Here is a 20,509-nt window from a genome sequence, read left to right as displayed (position 1 = left end):
AGGCCTAGTGAGGCCTAGTGAGGCCTGGTAAGGCCTAGTGAAGTGTATGAGGCCTAGTGAGGTGTAGTGAGGCCTGGTGAGGCCTAGTGAGGTGTAGTGAGGCCTAGTGAGGCCTAGTGAGGCCTAGTGAGGCCTGGTAAGGCCTAGTGAAGTGTATGAGGCCTGGTGAGGCCTGGTGAGGCGTAGTGAGGCCTGGTGAGGTCACTAATTGGGATATATATATATATATATTTATATATATATTTTATTTTAGTTTTGTTCCCTTTCCCCTGTGAAATTGCACATTTTAATTGCATTTAAGTGCAAATATATTTATATATATTTATATTTTATTTTAGTTTTGTTCCCTTTCCCTTGTGAAATTGCACATTTTAATTGCCTAGAAGTGTAAATATATTTATATATATATATTTTATTTTAGTTTTGTTCCCTTTCCCTTTGCCTCATGAAATTGCACATTTTAATTGCATTTAAGTGCAAATATATTTATATATATTTTTTATTTTAGTTTATGACCCCTGGTGGCCCTTGATGACCCCCGATGACCCCTGATGACTCTTGATGACCCCGATGACTCCTGATGACCCCCAATGACCCCTGGTGACCCCCAATGGCCCCTGATGACCCCTGATGACTCTTTATGACCTCCACTGACCCCTGGTGACCCCTGGTGGACATGGATGACCCCTGATGACCCCTGATGACCCTAGTGGCTCCTGATGACCCCTGGTGACCCCTGATGACCCCTGATGATTCCTGATGATTCCTGATGACCCCTGATGACCCTCAATGACCCCTGATGACCCCTGATGACCCCTGATGACTCTTTATGACCCCTGGTGACCCCTGATGACCCCTGATGACCCCTGATGACCCCTGAAGACACCTGATGACCCCTGAAGACACCTGATGACCGCTGGTGACCCCCAATGACCCCTGATGACTCCTGATGGCCCCTGATGACCCCCAATGACCCCTGATGACTCTTTATGACCTCTGATGACCCCTGGTGACCCCTGGTGACCCCCAATGACCCCTGATGACCCTGATGACCCCCAATGACCCCTGATGACGCCCGATAACTCTTTATGACTCCTGATGACCCCCGCTGACTCCTGATGACCCCTGATGACCCCTGATGACCCCCAATGACCCTCAATGACCCTTGATGACTCTTTATGACCCTTGATGACCCCCGATGACCCCTGGTGACCCCCAATGACTCCTGATGACCCCTGCTGACCCCTGCTGACCCCCGCTGACTCCTGATGACCCCTGATGACTCTTTATGACCCCCGATGACCCCCGATGACCCCCGGCGCCAAAGAACGACCCGCTTTGCCACCGACCATCTTTAATATCCCCGCGGCCACGCCCCTCCCCTCCCTCCGGTGACCCCTCCGGCCACCTCCAGGTGACCCCGGCGGTGACCCCGGAGGTGACCTCTGCCCCTTGACCCCCTCTAGTTGTCCCTCATGGTGTCGCGGATCCAGCGGGCGTAGCGGCAGACCTTGGTGTAGACGCCGGGGCGCCGGGGCTGACCGCAGCGCTCCATCCCCCACGACACGATGCCCTGCAGGGTCCCCCCGCACACCAGGGGACCCCCGGAGTCGCCCTGGGGGGGGTGGACACGCGGCCAGAGGTCACCCCGGGAGGTCACCCCGGGAGGTCACCCCGGGAGGTCACCCCGGGAGGTCACCGGAGGTCACCCCGGGTGGAGTTTTGGGGGTTGGGGGAGGTTGAGAGGTCAAGGGAGTCGTCGGTGACCTCGTTGGCCACCAGGTGACCACGAGGTGACCAAGGTGACCCCCAGGTGACCAGGAGGTGACCAAGGTGACCATGAGGTGACCCAAGTGACCCAGGTGACCACAAGGTGACCAGGAGGTGACCACATGACCCCCAGGTGACCATGAGGTGACCAATGTGACTAGGAGGTGACCGTGAGGTGACCAAGGTGACCTTGAGGTGACCAAGGTGACCATGAAGTGACCATGAAGTGACCAAGGTGACTAGGAGGTGACCCAAGTGACCCAGGTGACCACAAGGTGACCCAAGTCCCAGGAGATGACCAAGGTGACCAGGAGGTGACCAAGGTGACCACGTGGCCGGACGTCAACCCGGGAGGTCACCCCGGGAGGTCACCGGAGGTCACCCCGGGTGGAGTTTTGGGGGTTGGGGGAGGTTGAGAGGTCAAGGGAGTCAGAGTTGACCTCGTTGGCCACCAGGTGACCACGAGGTGACCAAGGTGACCAGAAGGTGACCATGAGGTGACCAGTGACCACGAGGTGACCCCCAGGTGACCAGGAGGTGACCAAGGTGACCATGAGGTGACCAATGTGACCATGAGGTGACCCAGGTGACCCCCAGGTGACCATGAGGTGACCAGATGTCCGTGAGGTGACCACATGACCCCCAGGTGACCATGAGGTGACCCAGGTGCCCAGGAGGTGACCAAGGTGACCATGAGGTGACCACATGACCCCCAGGTGACCAGGAGGTGACCAATGTGACTAGGAGGTGACCCAAGTGACCCAGGTGACCACAAGATGACCAGGAGGTGACCAAGGTGACCCCCAGGTGACCATAAGGTGACCCAGGTGGCCAGGAGGTGACCAGATGTCCGTGAGGTGACCACATGACCCCCAGGTGACCATGAGGTGACCAATGTGACCAGGAGGTGACCAGATGACCATGAGGTGACCAAGGTGACCCCCAGGTGACCATAAGGTGTCCAGGTGACCAGGAGATGACCAGGTGACCACGAGGTGACCAGGTGACCCCCCAGGTGACCATGAGATGACCCAGGTGACCCCCAGGTGACCACATGACCCCCAGGTGACCACGAGGTGCCCAGACGTCCCTGAGGTGACCACGTGACCCCCAGGTGACTCCACCCCACGTCCCCCCGGCCCCGCCCCGCCCCGCCCCTGCCCCGCCCCGGGAGGGGGTGGGCGTGGCCTCACCTGGCAGGAGTCCTGCCCGCCGCGGGCGTTGCCGGCGCAGACCATGTTGGCCGTGATGGAGCCGGGGTAGAAGGTCCGGCACTCGGCCGCCGAGAAGAGGGTGACGTTGACGCACTGGAGGACCTCGGGGTAGGTCACTGGACACCGGAAACGGGGTCAGGACACGCCCAGGGACACGCCCCGTGCGGGGGGACACGCCCCAGGGTCGAGGGGTGGAGGGGAGGTGGAGGGGGAAGGGTGGGGGGTCAGGGGTCATGGGGGGACAAGGGGGGATGTGGAGTGACCAGGAAAGGAGTCGGATGACCACAAGGTGGTCCAGGTGACCAGGAGATGACCCAGATGACCAGAGAGTGACCAGGAAAGGAGCCGGATGACCACAAGGTGGTCCAGGTGACCAGGAGGTGACCCAGATGACCACGAAAGGACCCAGATGACCACAGGGTGACCCAGGTGACCACAAGGTGACCAGATGACCATGGAGTGACCAGGAAAGGAACCAGATGACCAGGAGATGACCCAGATGACCAGAGTGACCAGGAAAGGACCCAGATGACCACAAGTTGATCCAGAAGACCAGAGAGTGACCAGAAAAGGACCCAGATGACCATGAAGTGACCCAGATGACCATAAGGTGACCCAAGTAACCATGAGGTGACCAGATGACCATGAGGTGACCAGGAGATGACCCAGATGACCAGGAGGTGACCCAGGTGACCAGGAGGTGACCCAGATGACCAGAAGGTGTCCCAGATGACCAGAAGGTGACCCAGATGACCAGAGAGTGACCAGGAAAGGGGCCGGATGACCACAAGGTGACCCAGATGACCAGAAGGTGACCCAGGTGACCATAGAGTGACCAGGAAAGGAGCCAGATGACCACAAGGTGATCCAGGTGACCAGAAGGTGACCCAGATGACCAGAGAGTGACCAGGAAAGGAGCCAGATGACCACAAGGTGACCCAGATGACCACGAGATGACCGAGAAGAGGGTGACGTTGACGCACTGGAGGACCTCGGGGTAGGTCACTGGACACCGGAAACGGGGTCAGGACACGCCCAGGACACGCCCAGGACACGCCCAGCCCGGGGGGACACGCCCCCGGGTGGAGGGGTGGAGGGGAGGTGGAGGGGAAGGGTGGGGGGTCAGGGGTCATGGGGGGACAAGGGGGGATGTGGAGTGACCAGGAAAGGAGCTGGATGACCACAAGGTGGTCCAGGTGACCAGGAAAGGACCCAGATGACCACAAGGTGGTCCAGGTGACCAGGAGGTGGTCCAGGTGACCATGAAAGGACCCAGATGACCACAAGGTGACCAGATGACCAGGAGGTGACCAGGAGGTGACCCAGATGACCAGGAGATGACCCAGAGACCAGGAGGTGACCCAGATGACCATGAAAGGACCCAGATGACCACAAGGTGACCAGATGACCAGGAGGTGACCAGGAGGTGACCCAGATGACCAGGAGATGACCCAGGTGACCAGAGAGTGACCAGGAAAGGACCCGGAGACCAGGAGGTGACCCAGATGACCACAAGATGACCCAGATGACCAGGAGATGACCCAGATGACCAGAGAGTGACCAGGAAAGGACCCAGATGACCAGGAGATGACCCAGATGACCAGAGAGTGACCAGGAGATGACCCAGATGACCACAAGATGTCCCAGGTGATCACAAGGTGATCCAGGTGACCACAAGCTGAGCCAGATGACCATGACAAGGCCCAGATGACCAGGAAAGGACCCAGATGACCACAAGGTGATCCAGATGACCAGGAGATGACCCAGGTGACCAGAGAGTGATCAGGAAAGAACCCAGATGACCAGAGGGTGACCCGGAGACCAGGAGGTGACCCAGATGACCACAAGATGACCCAGATGACCACAAGGTGACCCAGATGACCAGGAGATGACCCAGGTGACCAGAGAGTGACCAGGAAAGGACCCAGATGACCACAAGGTGACCCAGATGACCTTGAGGTGACCCAGATGACCAGAGAGTGACCAGGAAAGGACCCAGATGACCACAAGGTGACCCAGATGACCATGAGGTGACCCAGATGACCAGAGAGTGACCAGGAAAGGACCCAGGTGACCAGGAGGTGACACAGATGACCACAAGGTGACCCAGATGACCAGGAGGTGACCCAGGTGACCAGGAAAGGACCCAGATGACCAGAAGGTGACCCAGGTGACCACAAGATGACCCAGGTGACCAAAGGTGATCCAGGTGACCAGGAGATGACCAAGATGACCAGAGAGTGACCAGGAAAGAACCCAGATGACCACAAGGTGACCCAGATGACCAGGAGATGACCCAGATGGCCAGAGGGTGACCCGGAGACCAGGTGACCCAGGTGACCAGGAAAGGACCCAGATGACCAGGAGATGACCCAGGTGACCATGGAGTGACCAGGAAAGGACCCAGATGACCACAAGTTGGTCCAGGTGACCATCACAAGACCCAGATGACCATAGAGTGACCAGGAAAGGACCCAGATGACCATGAGCTGACCCAGATGACCAGGAGGTGACCAGATGACCATGAGGTGACCAGGTGACCAAGAGGTGACCAGGTGAGGACCCAAATGACCAGATGACCATGAGCTGACCCAGATGACCAGGAGGTGCCCCAGATGGCCATGAGATGACCAGGTGAGAACCCAAACGACCACAAGATGACCACAAGGTGGCCAAATGACCATGAGGTGGCCAGATGACCACGAGGAGACCCAGATGACCATGAGGTGACCAGGTAAGAACCCAAATGACCACGAGATGCCCACGAGGTGCCCAGATGACCACAAGGTGACCAGATGAGGACCCAGATGACCAGGAGGTGACCAGATGACCACGAGAAGAACCAGGTGACCATAAGGTGCCCAGATGACCACAAGATGACCAGGAAAGGACCCAAATGACCACAAGGTGACCAGGTAAGGACTCAAATGACCAGATGACCACGAGGTGACCCAGATGACCACGAGGTGACCAGGTGAGAACCCAAACGACCACAAGATGACCACAAGGTGGCCAGATGACCATGAGGTGGCCAGATGACCATGAGGAGACCCAGATGACCATGAGGTGACCAGATGGCCGTGAGATGACCAGGAAAGGACCCAGATGACCACAAGGCGACCAGGTGAGGACTCAAATGACCAGATGACCATGAGGTGACCCAGATGACCATGAGGTGACCAGATGGCCGTGAGATGACCAGGTGAGAACCCAGATGACCATGAGGTGACCTGGAAAGGACCCAGATGACCATGAGGAGACCCAGATGACCAAGAGGTGCCCAGATGACCACAAGGTGACCGGGTGACCACCAGAAGACCCAGGTGACCAGAAGATGACCAAAAAAAGACCCAGATGACCAGGAGCTGACTCAGATGACCATTAGCTGGCCCAGGTGACCATGAGGTGACCAGGTGAGAACCCAGATGACCATGAGGTGACCCAGAAGACCAAGAGGTGCCCAGATGACCACAAGGTGACCAGATGAGGACCCAGATGACCGGAAAATGACTCAGATGACCACAAGGTGCCCAGATGACCATGAGGAGACCCAGATGACCATGAGGTGACCAGGCGAGGACCCAAATGACCAGGTGACCACGAGGTGACCCAGATGACCAGGAGGAGACCCAGGTGACCATGAGGACCCAGATGACCACAAGGTGCCCAGATGACCATGAGAAGACCCAGAAGACCAAGAGGTGCCCAAATGACCACAAGGTGACCAGATGAGGACCCAGATGACCAGGAGATGACCCAGATGACCATGGAGTGACCAGATGGCCATGAGATGACCAGGTGAGGACCCAAATGACCAGGTGACCACGAGGTGACCCAGATGACCAGGAGGAGACCAGATGACCACAAGGTGACCAGGAAAGGACCCAGATGAACCAAACGACCACGAGGTGGCCCCAGATGACCCCAAGGTGACCACGAGGTGCCCCAGATGACCACGAGGTGCCCCAGATGACCACGAAACCCCCCTCCCAGCCCCCCCCCAAGCCCCCCCCTGTGGGCTACCTTCCGGCGAGGTGGTGGCCCCCCACCCCGAGGTGACGCAGGCGGTGCCGGGTCGGGGCAGGCAGGAGGCCACGGGGATGGGCCGGACGCGCTCGGACAGGGCGGCCGGAGCCAGGAGCTTGAGCATCATGATGTCGTTGTCCTTGGTGGACGCGTCGTAGTCCGGGTGGGGCACCCGCTTGGCCACCATGCGCCGCTCCTCGCCGGCCTCGCGCCCGTACAGCCGGTGCTTGCCCAGCGCCACCGTGGTCACCCTGGGGGGGGCAAGAGTGGCCACCAGGTGACCACGAGGTGGTCGAGGTGACCAGGAGGTGGCCAAAGTGAGCAGGAGGTGGCCAGGTGACCAGGAGATGGCCAAGGTGGCCAGGAGGTGGCCAAGGTGGCCAGGAGATGGCCAAGGGGATCAGGAGGTGGCCAAGGTGACCATGGTGACCAGGAGGTGACCCAGGTGGTCAGAAGGTGGCCAAGGTGACCATTAGAGGGCCCAGATGACCAGGAGGGGACCATGAGGTGACTCAAGTGACCAGGAGGTGGCCAAAGTGACCAGGAGGTGACCCAGGTGACCTCATGGCCAAGGTGACCAGGAAAGGACCCAGGTGACCCCAAAGTGACCAGGAGGTGACCAGGTGACCATGAGGTGACCAAAGTGGCCAGGAGGTGACCAGGTGACCATTAGAGGACCCAGGTGACCAGGAGGTGACCAGGTGACCATTAGAGGACCCAGGTGACCCCCCTTGGCCACCATGCCCCGCTCCTCGCTGGCCTCGCGCCCGGACAGCCGGTGCTTGCCCAGCGCCACCGTGGTCACCCTGCCGGACACGAGTGACCACCAGGTGACCACGAGTGACCACCAGTGACCAGGAGGTGGCCAGAAGTCTATGAGATGACCCAGGTGACCAGGAGGTGGCCAAGGGGATCAGGAGGTGGCCAAGGTGACCATTAGAGGACCCAGGTGACCAGGAGATGGCCAAGGGCATCAGGAGGTGACCAAGGTGACCACAAAGTGACCACGAGGTGGTCGAGGCGACCAGGAGGTGGCCAGAAGTCCATGGGGTGACCAGGTGACCATGAGGTGGCCAAGGTGGCCAGGAGATGGCCAAGGGGATCAGGAGGTGACCTGGGTGACCACAAGGTGACCAGATGTCTATGGGGTGACCCAGATGACCACAAGATGGCCAAGGTGACCAGGAGGTGGCCAAGGTGGCCAGGAGGTGACCAGGTGACCATTAGAGGACCCAGGTGAGCAGGAGGTGACCAGGAGGTGACCAAGGTGACCAAGAAGTGACCCAGGTGACCAGGAGGTGACCCAGATGACCAGGAGAGGACCCAGGTGACCATTAGAGGACACAGGTGACCAGGAGGTCACAAAGATGACCACGAGGTGGCCAAGGGGATCTGGAGGTGACCAAGGTGACCAGGAGATGACCAAGGGGATCAGGAGGTGGCCAAGGTGACCACAAAGTGACCACGAGGTGGCCAAAGTGACCACAAGGTGATCAGATGTTGATGAGGTGACCAGGAGGTGGCCAAGGTGGCCAGGAGGTGGCCAAGGTGACCATTAGAGGACCCAGATGACCAGGAGGGGACCATGAGGTGACCCCCAGGTGACCACAAAGGGCCCCAGGTGACCCCAGTTTGGGGTCATTTTTGGTCATTTTGGGGTCATTTTGGGGTCATTTTGGGGTTATTTGGGGTTATTTGGGGTTATTTCGGGTCAGGTTTTTGGGGTTATTTTGGGGTTATTTTGGGGTTATTTGGGGTTATTTTGGGTCCATTTTTTGGGGTTGTTTTGGGTTATTTTGGGTCAGTTTTTTGGGGTTATTTTGGGTTATTTTGGGTCCATTTTTTGGGGCTATTTTGGGTCAGTTTTTTGGGGTTATTTTGAGGTTATTTTGTGGTTATTTTGAGATTATTTTGGATTATTTTGGGTCAGTTTTTTATGGTTATTTTGGGGTTATTTTGGGTTATTTCAGGTCAGTTTTTTGGGGTTATTTTGAGGTTATTTTGGGGATATTTTGAGTCTGATTTGAGGGTTATTTTGGGTTATTTTATGTTATTTATTTTAGGTTATTTTGCGTTATTTTGGGTTACTTTGGGTCAGTTTTTTGGGGTTATTTTGGGGTCATTTTGGGTTATTTATGGTCAGATTTTGGGGATATTTCAGGGTTATTTTGAGGTTATTTTGGGGATATTTCAAGTCAGATTTTAGGGTCATTTTGGGTTATTTTGGGTCCATTTTTGGGGGTTATTTTGCAGCTATTTCGGGGATATTCCAAGTCCATTTTTTGTGGTTATTTCGAGGTCATTTGGGGGTTATTTTGGGGTATTTCGGGTCAGTTTTTTGTGGTTATTTTGGGGTTACTTTGGGTTATTTCGGGTCAGTTTTTTGGGGTTATTTTGGGGTTATTTTAGGTCAGTTTTTTGGGGTTATTTGGGGATTATTTCAGGGTCATTTTGGGTAATTTCAGGTCAGTTTTTTGGGGTTCTTTTGGGTTATTTTATGTTTTTTATTTTAGGTCATTTTGGGTTATTTTGGTCTACTTTGGGTCAGTTTTTTGGGGTTATTTTGGGGTCATTTTGGGTTATTTATGGTCAGGTTTTTGGGGTTATTTTGAGGTTATTTCAGGGATATTTTGGGTCCGTTTTTTGGGGTTATTTTGGGGTTATTTTGGGTAATTTTGGGTCAGTTTTGGGGGCTATTTTGGGGTTCTTTTGGGGATATTTTGAGTCAGATTTGGGGGTCATTTTTGGGTCATTTTGGGTTATTTTATGTTATTTATTTTAGGTTATTTTGGGGTTCTTTTGGGTTATTTCGGGTCCATTTTTTGGGGTTATTTTGGAGTTATTTCAGGGTCATTTTGGGTTTAAATTTGGGTCAGTTTTGGGGGTTATTTTGGGTCACTTTTTGGGGTTACTTTGGGTTATTTTATGTTATTAATTTTAGGTTATTTTGTGTCCATTTTTGGGGGTTATTTTGGGGATATTTTGTGGTTCTTTTGGGTTATTCGGGGTCTGTTTTTTGGGGTTACTTTGGGTCAATTTTTGGGGGTTATTTTGGGGTTATTTCAGGGTCATTTCAGGTTATTTTGGGTCCATTTTTTGAGGTTATTTTGGGGTTATTCTGAGGTTATTTTGGGTTATTTCGGGTCAGTTTTTTGGGGTTATTTTGGGGTTATTTCAGGGTCATTTTGGGGATATTTTGTGGTTATTTTGAGGTTATTTTGGGGATATTTTGAATCAGTGTTTGGGGTTATTTTGGGTCAATTTTTGGGGTTACTTTGGGTTATTTTAGGTTATTTATTTTAGGTCATTTTGTGTCCGTTCTTTGGGGTTATTTTGGGTCCATTTTTTGGGGTTATTTTGGGGTTATTTTGGGGATAGTTTGGGTTATTTCAGGTCAGTTTTTTTGGGTTATTTTGAGGTTATTTCAGGGTCATTTTGGGTCCATTTTCTGGTGTTCTTTTGGGTTATTTGGGGTCCATTTTTTGGGGTTATTTTGGGGGTTTTTGGGGTTCTTTTGGGTTATTTGGGGTCCACTTTTGGGGGTTCTTTTGGGGTTCTTTTGGGTTAATTTGGGTCCATTTTTGGGGGTTATTTTGAGGTTATTTTGGATTATTTGGGGTCCATTTTTTGGGGTTATTTTGGGGTTTTTTTGGGGTTATTTTGGGGTTATTTTGAGTCAGTTTTTGGGGTTATTTTGGGTCAATTTTTGGGGTTCTTTTGGGTTATTTGGGGGTTATTTATGTTATTTATTTTAGGTTACTTTGTGTCCTTTTTTGGGGTTATTTTGGGTCAATTTTTTGGGGTTATTTTGGGTTATTTTGGGTTATTTATGGTCAGATTTTGTGGGTATTTCAGGGTTATTTTGAGGTTATTTTGGGGATATTTTGAGTCAGATTTTGGGGATATTTTGGGGTGATTTTGGGTTATTTTGGGGTGTTTTCTCTTACCCGGGGGTGGTGCAATGGGGGTTGGATTATTTGGGGTTATTTTGGGGTTACTTTGGTCAGTTTTTTGGGGTTATTTTGGGTCCATTTTTTGGGTTATTTTGAGGTTATTTTGGGGTATTTCGGGTCAATTTTTGGGGGTTATTTTGGGGTTATTTTGTGGTTCTTTTGGGTTATTTGGGGTCCATTTTTTGTGGTTATTTTGAGGTTATTTTGGGGTTATTTTGGGTTATTTCGGGTCAGTTTTTTGGGGTTATTTTGGGGTTATTTCAGGGTCATTTTAGGTTATTTTGGGTCCATTTTTTGAGGTTATTTTGGGGATATTTTGGGTTATTTTGAGGTTATTTTGGGGATATTTTGAGCCAGATTTTGGGGATATTTCGGGTCCATTTTTGGGGTTATTTTGGGTTATTTTGGGGTTATTTTGGGTTATTTTTGGTTATTTTGGGTCCACTTTTTGGGGTCATTTTGGGGATATTTTGAGCCAGATTTTGGGGATATTTCAGGGTTATTTTTGGGGCGATTTTGGGGTTATTTGGGGCTGTTCTCTCTTACCCGGGGGTGGTGCAGTGGGGGTTGGATTATTTGGGGTCATTTTGGGGTTATTTTGGGTTATTTTATGTTACTTATTTTAGGTTATTTTGGGTTATTTCAGGTCAGTTTTTTGGGGTTATTTTGGGTTACTTTGGGTCCATTTTTTGAGCTTATTTTGAGGTTATTTTGGGGTTATTTTGGGTTATTTCGGGTCAGTTTTTTGGGGTTATTTTGGGGTTATTTCAGGGTCATTTTAGGTTATTTTGGGTCCATTTTTTGAGGTTATTTTGGGGTTATTTTGGGTCAGTTTGGGTCCCTTTTTTGGGGTTATTTTGGGGTTATTTTGGGGTTATTTTGGGGATATTTTGGGTTATTTCGAGTCAGTTTTTTGGGGTTATTTTGGGGTCATTTCGGGGATATTTTGAGCCAGATTTTGGGCCGATTTTGGGGCTATTTTGGGGCCGTCCTCTCTTACCCGGGGGTGGTGCAATGCGCCGCCGTCACCACCCACTGGGGGCCCACCAGGACCCCCCCGCAGTAGAGCTTGAACATGTCGAGCACGGCGGCCTGCCAGGGCTGGGAGTGGGGGGCACAGGCCCCGCCCCCAACGACACGGGTGTCACCCCACACGGGACAAACTGGGGGGACACGGGGACAGGGGTGAGTGACCCCCCCGTGACCCCCCGTGACCCAAAACCCACCCAAAATCACCCCAAACTGACCCAAAACCACCCCAAAATGATCCCAAACCACCCCAAAATCACCCCAAAATGACCCCAAACTGACCCAAAATAACCCCAAATGACCCCAAACCACCCCAAATCACCCCAAACTGACCAAAAATAACCCCAAAATGACCCAAACCACCCCAAAATGACCCCAAACTGACCCAAAATCACCCCAAACTGACCCAAAACCACCCCAAACTGACCCAAAATAACCCCAAAATGACCCCAAACCACCCCAAAATGACCCAAAATCACCCCAAACCACCACAAAATCAACCCCCCGTGACCCCCCCGTGACCCCCCGTGACCCCCCCGTGACCCCTGCCAGGGCTGGGAGTGGGGGGCACAGGCCCCGCCCCCGACCACCCGGGTGTCACCTGTCACCTGCAGGGCTGGGGGGGGACAGGACAGGTGTCAATGACCCCCCCGTGACCCCCCCGTGACCCCCCCGTGACCCAAAACCCACCCAAAATCACCCCAAACTGACCCAAAACCACCCCAAAATGATCCCAAACCACCCCAAAATCACCCCAAAATGACCCCAAACTGACCCAAAATAACCCCAAATGACCCCAAACCACCCCAAAATCACCCCAAACTGACCAAAAATAACCCCAAAATGACCCAAACCACCCCAAAATGACCCCAAACTGACCCAAAATCACCCCAAACTGACCCAAAACCACCCCAAACTGACCCAAAATAACCCCAAAATGACCCCAAACCACCCCAAAATGACCCAAAATCACCCCAAACCACCACAAAATCAACCCCCCGTGACCCCCCCGTGACCCCCCGTGACCCCCCCGTGACCCCTGCCAGGGCTGGGAGTGGGGGGCACAGGCCCCGCCCCCAACGACACGGGTGTCACCTGTCACCTGCAGGGCTGGGGGGGGACACAAAGGGACACCTGTGACCCCCCCGTGACCCCCCCGTGACCCCCCCGTGACCCAAAACCCACCCAAAATCACCCCAGACTGACCCAAAATCGCATCAAACCCACCCAAAATCACCCGAAATGACCCCAAATCCCACCCAAAACGACCCCAAACTGACCCAAAATCACCCAAAATGACCCCAAAATGATCCCAAACCACCGAAAAATCAACCCAAAATGACCCAAAATCACCCAAACTGACCCCAAACCACCTCAAAATAACCCCAAATTGACCCAAAATCACCCCAAAATGATCCCAAACCACCCCAAACCAACTCAAAATCACCCCAAATTGACCCAAAATCACCCCAAATTGACCCAAAATCACCCCAAACTGACCCAAAATAACCCCAAAATGACCCCAAACCCACCCCAAATCACCCCAAAATAACCCAAAAATCACCCCAAAATGATCCCAAACCACCCCAAAATCAACCCAAACTGACCCAAAATGACCCCAAATCGCTTCAAACCTCCCCAAAATCACCCCAAAATCACCCCAAACTGACCCCAACCACCCCAAAATCAGCCCCCCGTGACCCCCCGTGACCCCCCCGTGACCCCCCCGTGACCCCCCCGTGACCCCTGCCAGGGCTGGGAGTGGGGGGCACAGGCCCCGCCCCCGACCACCCGGGTGTCACCTGTCACCTGCAGGGCTGGGGGGGGACACAAAGGGACACCTGTGACCCCCCCGTGACCCAAAACCACCCCAAAGCCACCCCAAAATCACCCCAAACTGACCCAAAATGACCCAAAACTGACCCAAAATCACCCAAAATGACCCCAAAACCCACCCAAAATGATCCCAAACTGACCCAAAATCACCCCAAATCCCACCAAAAATGACCCCAAACCACCCCGAAATGACTCAAAAATGACCCAAACTGACCCAAAATAACCCTAAACCGACCCAAAATCACCCCAAACCGACCCAAAATTGACCCCAAACTGACCTAAAATCACCCAAAATGACCCCAAACTGACCCAAAATCACCCCAAACCCACCCAAAATCTCCCCAAACTGATCCCAAACCACCCCAAAATGACCCAAAATCACCCCAAATCCCACCAAAAATGACCCCAAACCACCCCAAAATCAGCCCAAACTGACCCCAAACCGCCCCAAAATCAGCCCCCAGTGACCCCCCGTGACCCCCCCGTGACCCCCCGTGACCCCCCGTGACCCCAAAACCACCCCAAAATCACCCCAAACTGACCCAAAATCACCCAAAATGACCCCAAAATGATCCCAAACCACCCAAAAATCAACCCAAAATGACCCAAAATGATCCAAAATCGCCTCAAACCTCCTCAAAATAACCCCAAACTGACCAAAAATCACCACAAACCACCCCAAAATCACCCCAAAATGACCCAAACTGACCCAAAATCACCCCAAAATGACCCAAAATCACCCCAAACTGACGCCAAACCACCCCAAAATCAACCCAAAATGACCCAAAATTGACCCCAAAATGACCCAAAATCACCACAAACTGACCCAAAATAACCCCAAACCCACCAAAAATGACCCCAAACCACCCCAAAATGACCCAAAATCACCCCAAACCTCCCCAAAATTGACCCCAAACTGACCAAAAATCACCCAAACTGACCCCAAATCCCACCCACAATGATCCCAAACCACCAAAAAAACCCCAAACTGACCCAAAATGACCCAAGATGAGCCCAACCTGACCCAAAATCGCCTCAAACCCACCCAAAATCACCCAAAATGACCCCAAACTGACCCAAAATCACCCAAAATGATCCCAAACCACCCCAGAATCACCCCAAAATGACCCAAAATAGACCCCAAAAAGACACAAAATCACCCCAAAATCACCCAAAATCACCCCAAAATGACCCCCAACCACCCCAAAATGACCCAAAATCACCCCAAAATGACCCCAAACTGATCCCAAACCACCCCAAAATGACCCAAACTGACCCAAAATCACCCCAAACTGACCCAAAATCACCCCAAACTACCCGAAATGACCCCAAAATCACCCAAAAATCACCCCAAAATTTCCCAAAATGACCCCGTTACCCCAAAATCACCCCAAAATGACCCCAAACCTCCCAAAAATCACCCCAAAACCTCCCCAAAATAACCCCAAAACCTCCCCAAAATGACCCCAAACTACCCCAAACCACCCCAAAATGACCCAAACCACCCCAAAATCACCCCAAACTGACCCAAAATGACCCCAAAATCACCCCAAAATGACCCAAAATCACCCCAAAATGACCCAAACTGACCCAAACTGACCCAAAGTTACCCAAAATGACCCCAACCCCCCCAAAATCACCCCAAAATCACCCCAAAATGACCCCAAACTGACCCAAAATCACCCCAAAATCACCCCAAAATCACCCAAACTGGCCCAAAATCACCCCAAAATGACCCAAAATGACCCCAAACTGACCCAAAATGACCCCGTTACCCCAAAATACCCCAAAATACCCCAAAATCCCCCCAAACTGACCCAAAATCACCCCAAAATGACCCAAAATCCCCCCAAACCGCCCCCAAACCCACCAAGCCCCGCCCCCTCCCCTGTCCCCACAAACCCCGCCCCCTTTCGGTCCAAGCCCCGCCCCCGTGCGTCCCAGCCCCGCCCCTTCCGGGCGAAGCCCCGCCCCCTCACCTGTGACGACAATGGCGAGCGCTCCCAGCAGGGTCGCGGCGGGGGCCGCCAGGGGGCGCCACGTCATCGCCGCTGCCCCCAAAAAACCAACCCGGGTTTGGGGCCAATTCGGGGATTTTTGGGGCCGCGGGGGGGGGGGTGGGGGGTTGGGGGAGGTTTGGGGAGGTTTGGGGTCATTTTGGGGAGGTTTGGGGTCATTTTGGGGTGGTTTGGGGTGATTTTGGGTCATTTTGGGTCATTTTGGGGTAATTTGGGGGCAGATTGGGGTGATTTTGGGGGGATTTGGGGTCATTTTGGGGAGGTTTGGGGCGATTTTGGGGTGGTTTGGGGTCATTTTGGGGTGGTTTGAGGGGATTTTGGGGTGGTTTGAGGTGATTTTGGGGTGGTTTGGGGTCATTTTGGGTCATTTTGGGGGGATTTTGGGGTGGTTTGGGTTGATTTGGGGTCATTTTGGGGTGCTTTTGGGGTGATTTTGGGGATATTTTGGGGTCATTTTGGGGTCATTTTGGGTCATTTTGGGTGGGTTTGGGGTGATTTTGGGGCTGTTTGGGGAGATTTGAGGTGATTTTGGGGCTGTTTGGGGTTATTTTGGGGAGGTTTGGGGTTATTTTGGGGTGGTTTGGGGGGGTTTTGATGGTGGTTTGGGGTTATTTTGGGGTGGTTTGGGGTGATTTGGGGGCATTTTGGGGTGGTTTGGGGGGATTTTGGGGTGGTTTGGGGTCATTTTGGGGAGGTTTGGGGTCATTTTGGGGTGGTTTGGGGTCATTTTGGGTGGGTTTTGGGGGATTTTGGGGCGGTTTGGGGGGATTTTGGGGTGATTTTGGGGCAGTTTGAGGTGATTTTGGGGTGGTTTGGGGTCATTTTGGGGCAGTTTGGGCGGATTTTGGGGTAATTTTAGGGTTATTTTGGGGTGGTTTGGGGTTATTTTGGGGTGGTTTGGGGTTATTTTATGGGCGGTTTGAGGTGATTTTGGGGTCATTTTGGAGGGATTTTGGGTCAGTTTGGGGTGATTTTGGGTCATTTTGGGTTGGATTTGGGGGAGTTTGGGTGGTTTGAGGGGATTTTGGGGTCATTTTGGGGCGGTTTGAGGTGATTTTGGGTCATTTTGGGGTAATTTGGGGGCAGTTTGGGGTCATTTTGGGGTGATTTTGGGGAGGTTTGGGGTCATCTTGGGGTGGTTTGGGGGGATTTTGGGGGGATTTTGGGGGATTTTGGGGAGGTTTGGGGTCATTTTGGGGCCATTTGGGGTGATTTTGGGGAGGTTTGAGGTGATTTTGGGGTGGTTTGGGGTCATTTTGGGGCGGTTTGGGGGGATTTTGGGGTGGTTTGGGGGGATTTTGGGTCATTTTGGGGTAATTTGGGGGCAGATTGGGGTGATTTGGGGGTGATTTGGGGTTATTTTGGGGGGATTTTGGGGTGATTTTGGGGTGGTTTGGGGTGATTTGGGGTCATTTTGGGGTGATTTTGGGGGGATTTTGGGTCATTTTGGGTGGGTTTGGGGCAATATTGGGGCTGTTTGGGGAGATTTTGGGGTCATTTTGGGGCGGTTTGGGGTTATTTTGGGGTGGTTTGGGGTGATTTTGGGGTGGATTGAGGTGATTTTGGGGAGGTTTGGGGTGATTTTGGGGTAATTTCGGGTCATTTTGGGTCATTTTGGGGAGGTTTGGGGCCAATTCGGGGCTTTTTGGGGCCGCGCGGGGGGGGGGGGGGGGTTTGGAGAAGGTTTGGGGTGAATTTGGGGCGGTTTGGGGTCATTTTGGGTCATTTTGGGGTAATTTGGGGGCAGATTGGGGTGATTTTGGGGTGGTTTTGGGGAGGTTTGGGGTCATTTTGGGGTGGTTTGGGGTGATTTTGGGGCGATTTTGGGATCATTTTGGGTCATTTTGGGGTGGTTTGAGGTGATTTTGGGTGATTTTGGGGCTATTTGGGGGCAGATTGGGGTGATTTTGGGGTGGTTTGGGGTGGGTTTGGGGGGGTTTTGGGTCATTTTGGGGTAATTTGGGGGCATTTTGGGGTCATTTTGGGGTGGTTTGAGGTGATTTTGGGGTGGTTTGGGGGGATTTTGGGGTAATTTTGGGTCATTTTGGGGTAATTTGGGGGCAGATTGTGGTGATTTTGGGGTGATTTGGGGGGATTTTGGAGAGGTTTGGGGTCATTTTGGGGTGGTTTGAGGTGATTTTGGGGTGATTTGGGATCATTTTGGGTCATTTGGGGGAGGTTTGGGGGAAATTCGAGGCTTTTTGGGGCCACTCGGGGGGGGGTTGGGGCGGGTTTGGGGGGGTTTGGGGTCATTTTGGGGCGGTTTGAGGTGATTTTGGGGTTATTTTGGGGTGATTTTGGGGCGGTTTGGGGTGATTTTGGGTCATTTTGGGGAGATTTGGGGGCAGATTGAGGTGATTTTGGGGTGATTTGGGGTGATTTTGGGTCATTTTGGGGTAATTTGGGGGCAGATTGGGGTGATTTTGGGGTGATTTCGGGTCATTTTGGGTCATTTTGGGGTAATTTGGGGGCAGATTAGGGTGATTTTGGGGTGGTTTGGGGTCATTTCAGGTGGTTTGGGGTCATTTTGGGGCAGTTTGAGGGGATTTTGGGGCAGTTTGGAGGGATTTTGGGGAGGTTTGTGCCATTTTGGGGTGATTTTGGGTCGTTTTGGGGTGATTTTGGGGTGGTTTGGGGTTATTTTAGGGGCGGTTTGAGGTGATTTTGGGTCATTTTGGGGTAATTTGGGGGCAGATTGGGGGGATTTTGGGGTGATTTGGGGTTATTTTGGGGCGGTTTGGGGTCATTTTGGGGTGATTTTGGGGAGGTTTGGGAGCATTTTGGGGGCATTTTGGGTAATTTGGGGTCATTTTTGGTCGCTTTGAGGTCATTTTGGGGTCATTTTGGGTGATTTCGGGGTGATTTGGCTGTTTTGGGGTGATTTTGGGGTAGTTTGGGGTCATTTTGGGGTTATTTGGTTGTTTTGGGTGATTTTGGGGTGATTTTGGGGTGATTTGGGGTCATTTCGAGGTTATTTTGGCTGTTTTGGGTTGATTTTGGGTTTATTTGGCTGTTTTGGGGTGGTTTTGGGTTTATTTTGTTGTTTTGGGGTGATTTTGGGGTAGTTTGGGGTCAGTTTGGGTTTATTTTGTTGTTTTGGGGTGATTTTGGGTTTATTTTGTTGTTTTGGGGTGATTTGGGGTCATTTTGGGGTGATTTTGGGTCATTTCGAGGTTATTTTGGCTGTTTTGGGTTGATTTTGGGGTTATTTGGGTGATTTTGGGGTGATTTTGGGGTGATTTTGGGGTCAGTTTGGGGTTTATTTTGGTTGTTTTGGGGTGATTTGGGTCATTTCGGGGTCATTTGGCTCATTTTGGGGTAATTTTGGGGTGATTTTGGGGTGATTTTGTGTCATTTCGGGGTGATTTTAGGTCATTTTGAGGTTATTTTGGCTGGTTTTGGTTGATTTTGGGGTAGTTTGGGTTGATTTTGGGTTTATTTTGTTGTTTTGGGGTGATTTGGGGTCATTTCGGGGTCATTTGGGTCATTTTGGGGTGATTTTGTGTCATTTTGGGGTTATTTGGCTGTTTTGGGGTGATTTGGGGTCATTTTGGGGTGATTTTGGGTCATTTCGAGGTTATTTTGGCTGTTTTGGGTTGATTTTGGGTTTATTTTGTTGTTTTGGGCTTGATTTGGGGTCATTTCGGTGTTATTTGGGTGATTTTGGGGTGATTTTGGGGTGATTTGGGTGATTTTGGGGTGATTTTGGGGTGATTTGGGGTCATTTCGGGGTCATTTGGGTCATTTTGGGGTGGTTTTGGGTTTATTTTGTTGTTTTGAGGTGATTTTGGGTTTATTTTGTTGTTTTGGGGTGATTTTGGGGTGTTTTGGGTTGATTTTGGGGTTTATTTTGGTTGTTTTGGGGTGATTTTGGGGTAGTTTGGGGTGGTTTTGGGTTTATTTTGTTGTTTTGGGGTCAGTTTGGGGTTTATTTTGTCGTTTTGGGGTGATTTGGGGTCATTTCGGGGTCGTTCGGGGCCTCTTTGGGGTCACCCGGGGATTATTTGGGGGCCCCTCCCCCCCTCCCGGCCCCTCCCCGGCCCCGTCATCGTTAATTATCGCCTAATTATGGCTTAATTAGCACTTAATTAGCGCTTCATTAGCGGCTCCCGCCCCGGCAACTCCCGGGAATGGGGGGGGGAGGGGCGGGGGGGAGGGGCGGGGGCAGTTTGGGGCAGTTTGGGGTCATTTTGGGGCAATTTGGGGTCATTTTGGGGGATTTTGGGGCATTTTGGGGTCGGTTTGGGGCATTTTGGGGCAGTTTGGGGCATTTTGGGGCCATTTGGGGCGATTTGGGTGATTTTTGGTCGGTTTGGGATCATTTTGGGGGGATTTTGGGTAATTTTGGGGTCATTTTGGGGCATTTTGGGTAGGTTTGGGGTCGGTTTGGGGTTATTTTGGGTCATTTTGGGGTCATTTTGGGTGATTTTTGGTAGGTTTGGGGGCATTTTGGGGGGATTTTGGGTCATTTTGGGTCATTTTGGGGTCGTTTGGGGTCATTTTGGGTCATTTTGGGGTCGTTTGGGGTCATTTTGGGGTCATTTTGGGGCGATTTGGGGTCATTTTGGGTCATTTTTGGTAGGTTTGGGGGCATTTTGGGGTCATTTCGGGGGATTTTGGGGACATTTTGGGTCATTTTGGGGTCATTTTGGGGAGGTTTGGT

At 52.2% G+C, this 20,509-nt stretch overlaps 1 protein-coding gene and 2 long non-coding RNA genes across 3 annotated transcripts; 2 read left to right on the top strand and 1 right to left on the bottom strand.

Moving 5' to 3' along the window:
• Positions 1-1,462: 1,462 nt before the first annotated feature.
• On the bottom strand, positions 1,463-15,874 carry LOC127464640 (kallikrein-14-like). The gene is made up of 6 exons (XM_051775067.1): positions 15,808-15,874; positions 11,964-12,126; positions 7,709-7,816; positions 7,008-7,261; positions 2,964-3,100; positions 1,463-1,615 (listed from the first exon to the last, which is right to left on the bottom strand). The coding sequence occupies exons 1-6, from the start codon at positions 15,872-15,874 to the stop codon at positions 1,463-1,465; spliced, it is 882 nt and encodes a 293-aa protein (XP_051631027.1).
• Positions 1,717-2,338, top strand: LOC127464637 (uncharacterized). The gene is made up of 3 exons (XR_007901488.1): positions 1,717-1,802; positions 1,987-2,045; positions 2,317-2,338. It is a non-coding gene; the product is annotated as an uncharacterized LOC127464637 (long non-coding RNA).
• Positions 3,698-6,868, top strand: LOC127464638 (uncharacterized). The gene is made up of 3 exons (XR_007901489.1): positions 3,698-3,724; positions 4,995-5,034; positions 6,775-6,868. It is a non-coding gene; the product is annotated as an uncharacterized LOC127464638 (long non-coding RNA).
• Positions 15,875-20,509: the final 4,635 nt, after the last annotated feature.

This window comes from Manacus candei, unplaced genomic scaffold (genome assembly GCF_025592945.1).
Source record: "Manacus candei isolate 608988 ecotype Guabito, Panama unplaced genomic scaffold, ASM2559294v1 h1tg000248l, whole genome shotgun sequence".
Taxonomy (NCBI): domain Eukaryota; kingdom Metazoa; phylum Chordata; class Aves; order Passeriformes; family Pipridae; genus Manacus; species Manacus candei.
The sequence above is the reverse complement of the archived record's forward strand: the minus strand, read 5'-3'. Positions and strand labels throughout refer to the sequence as shown.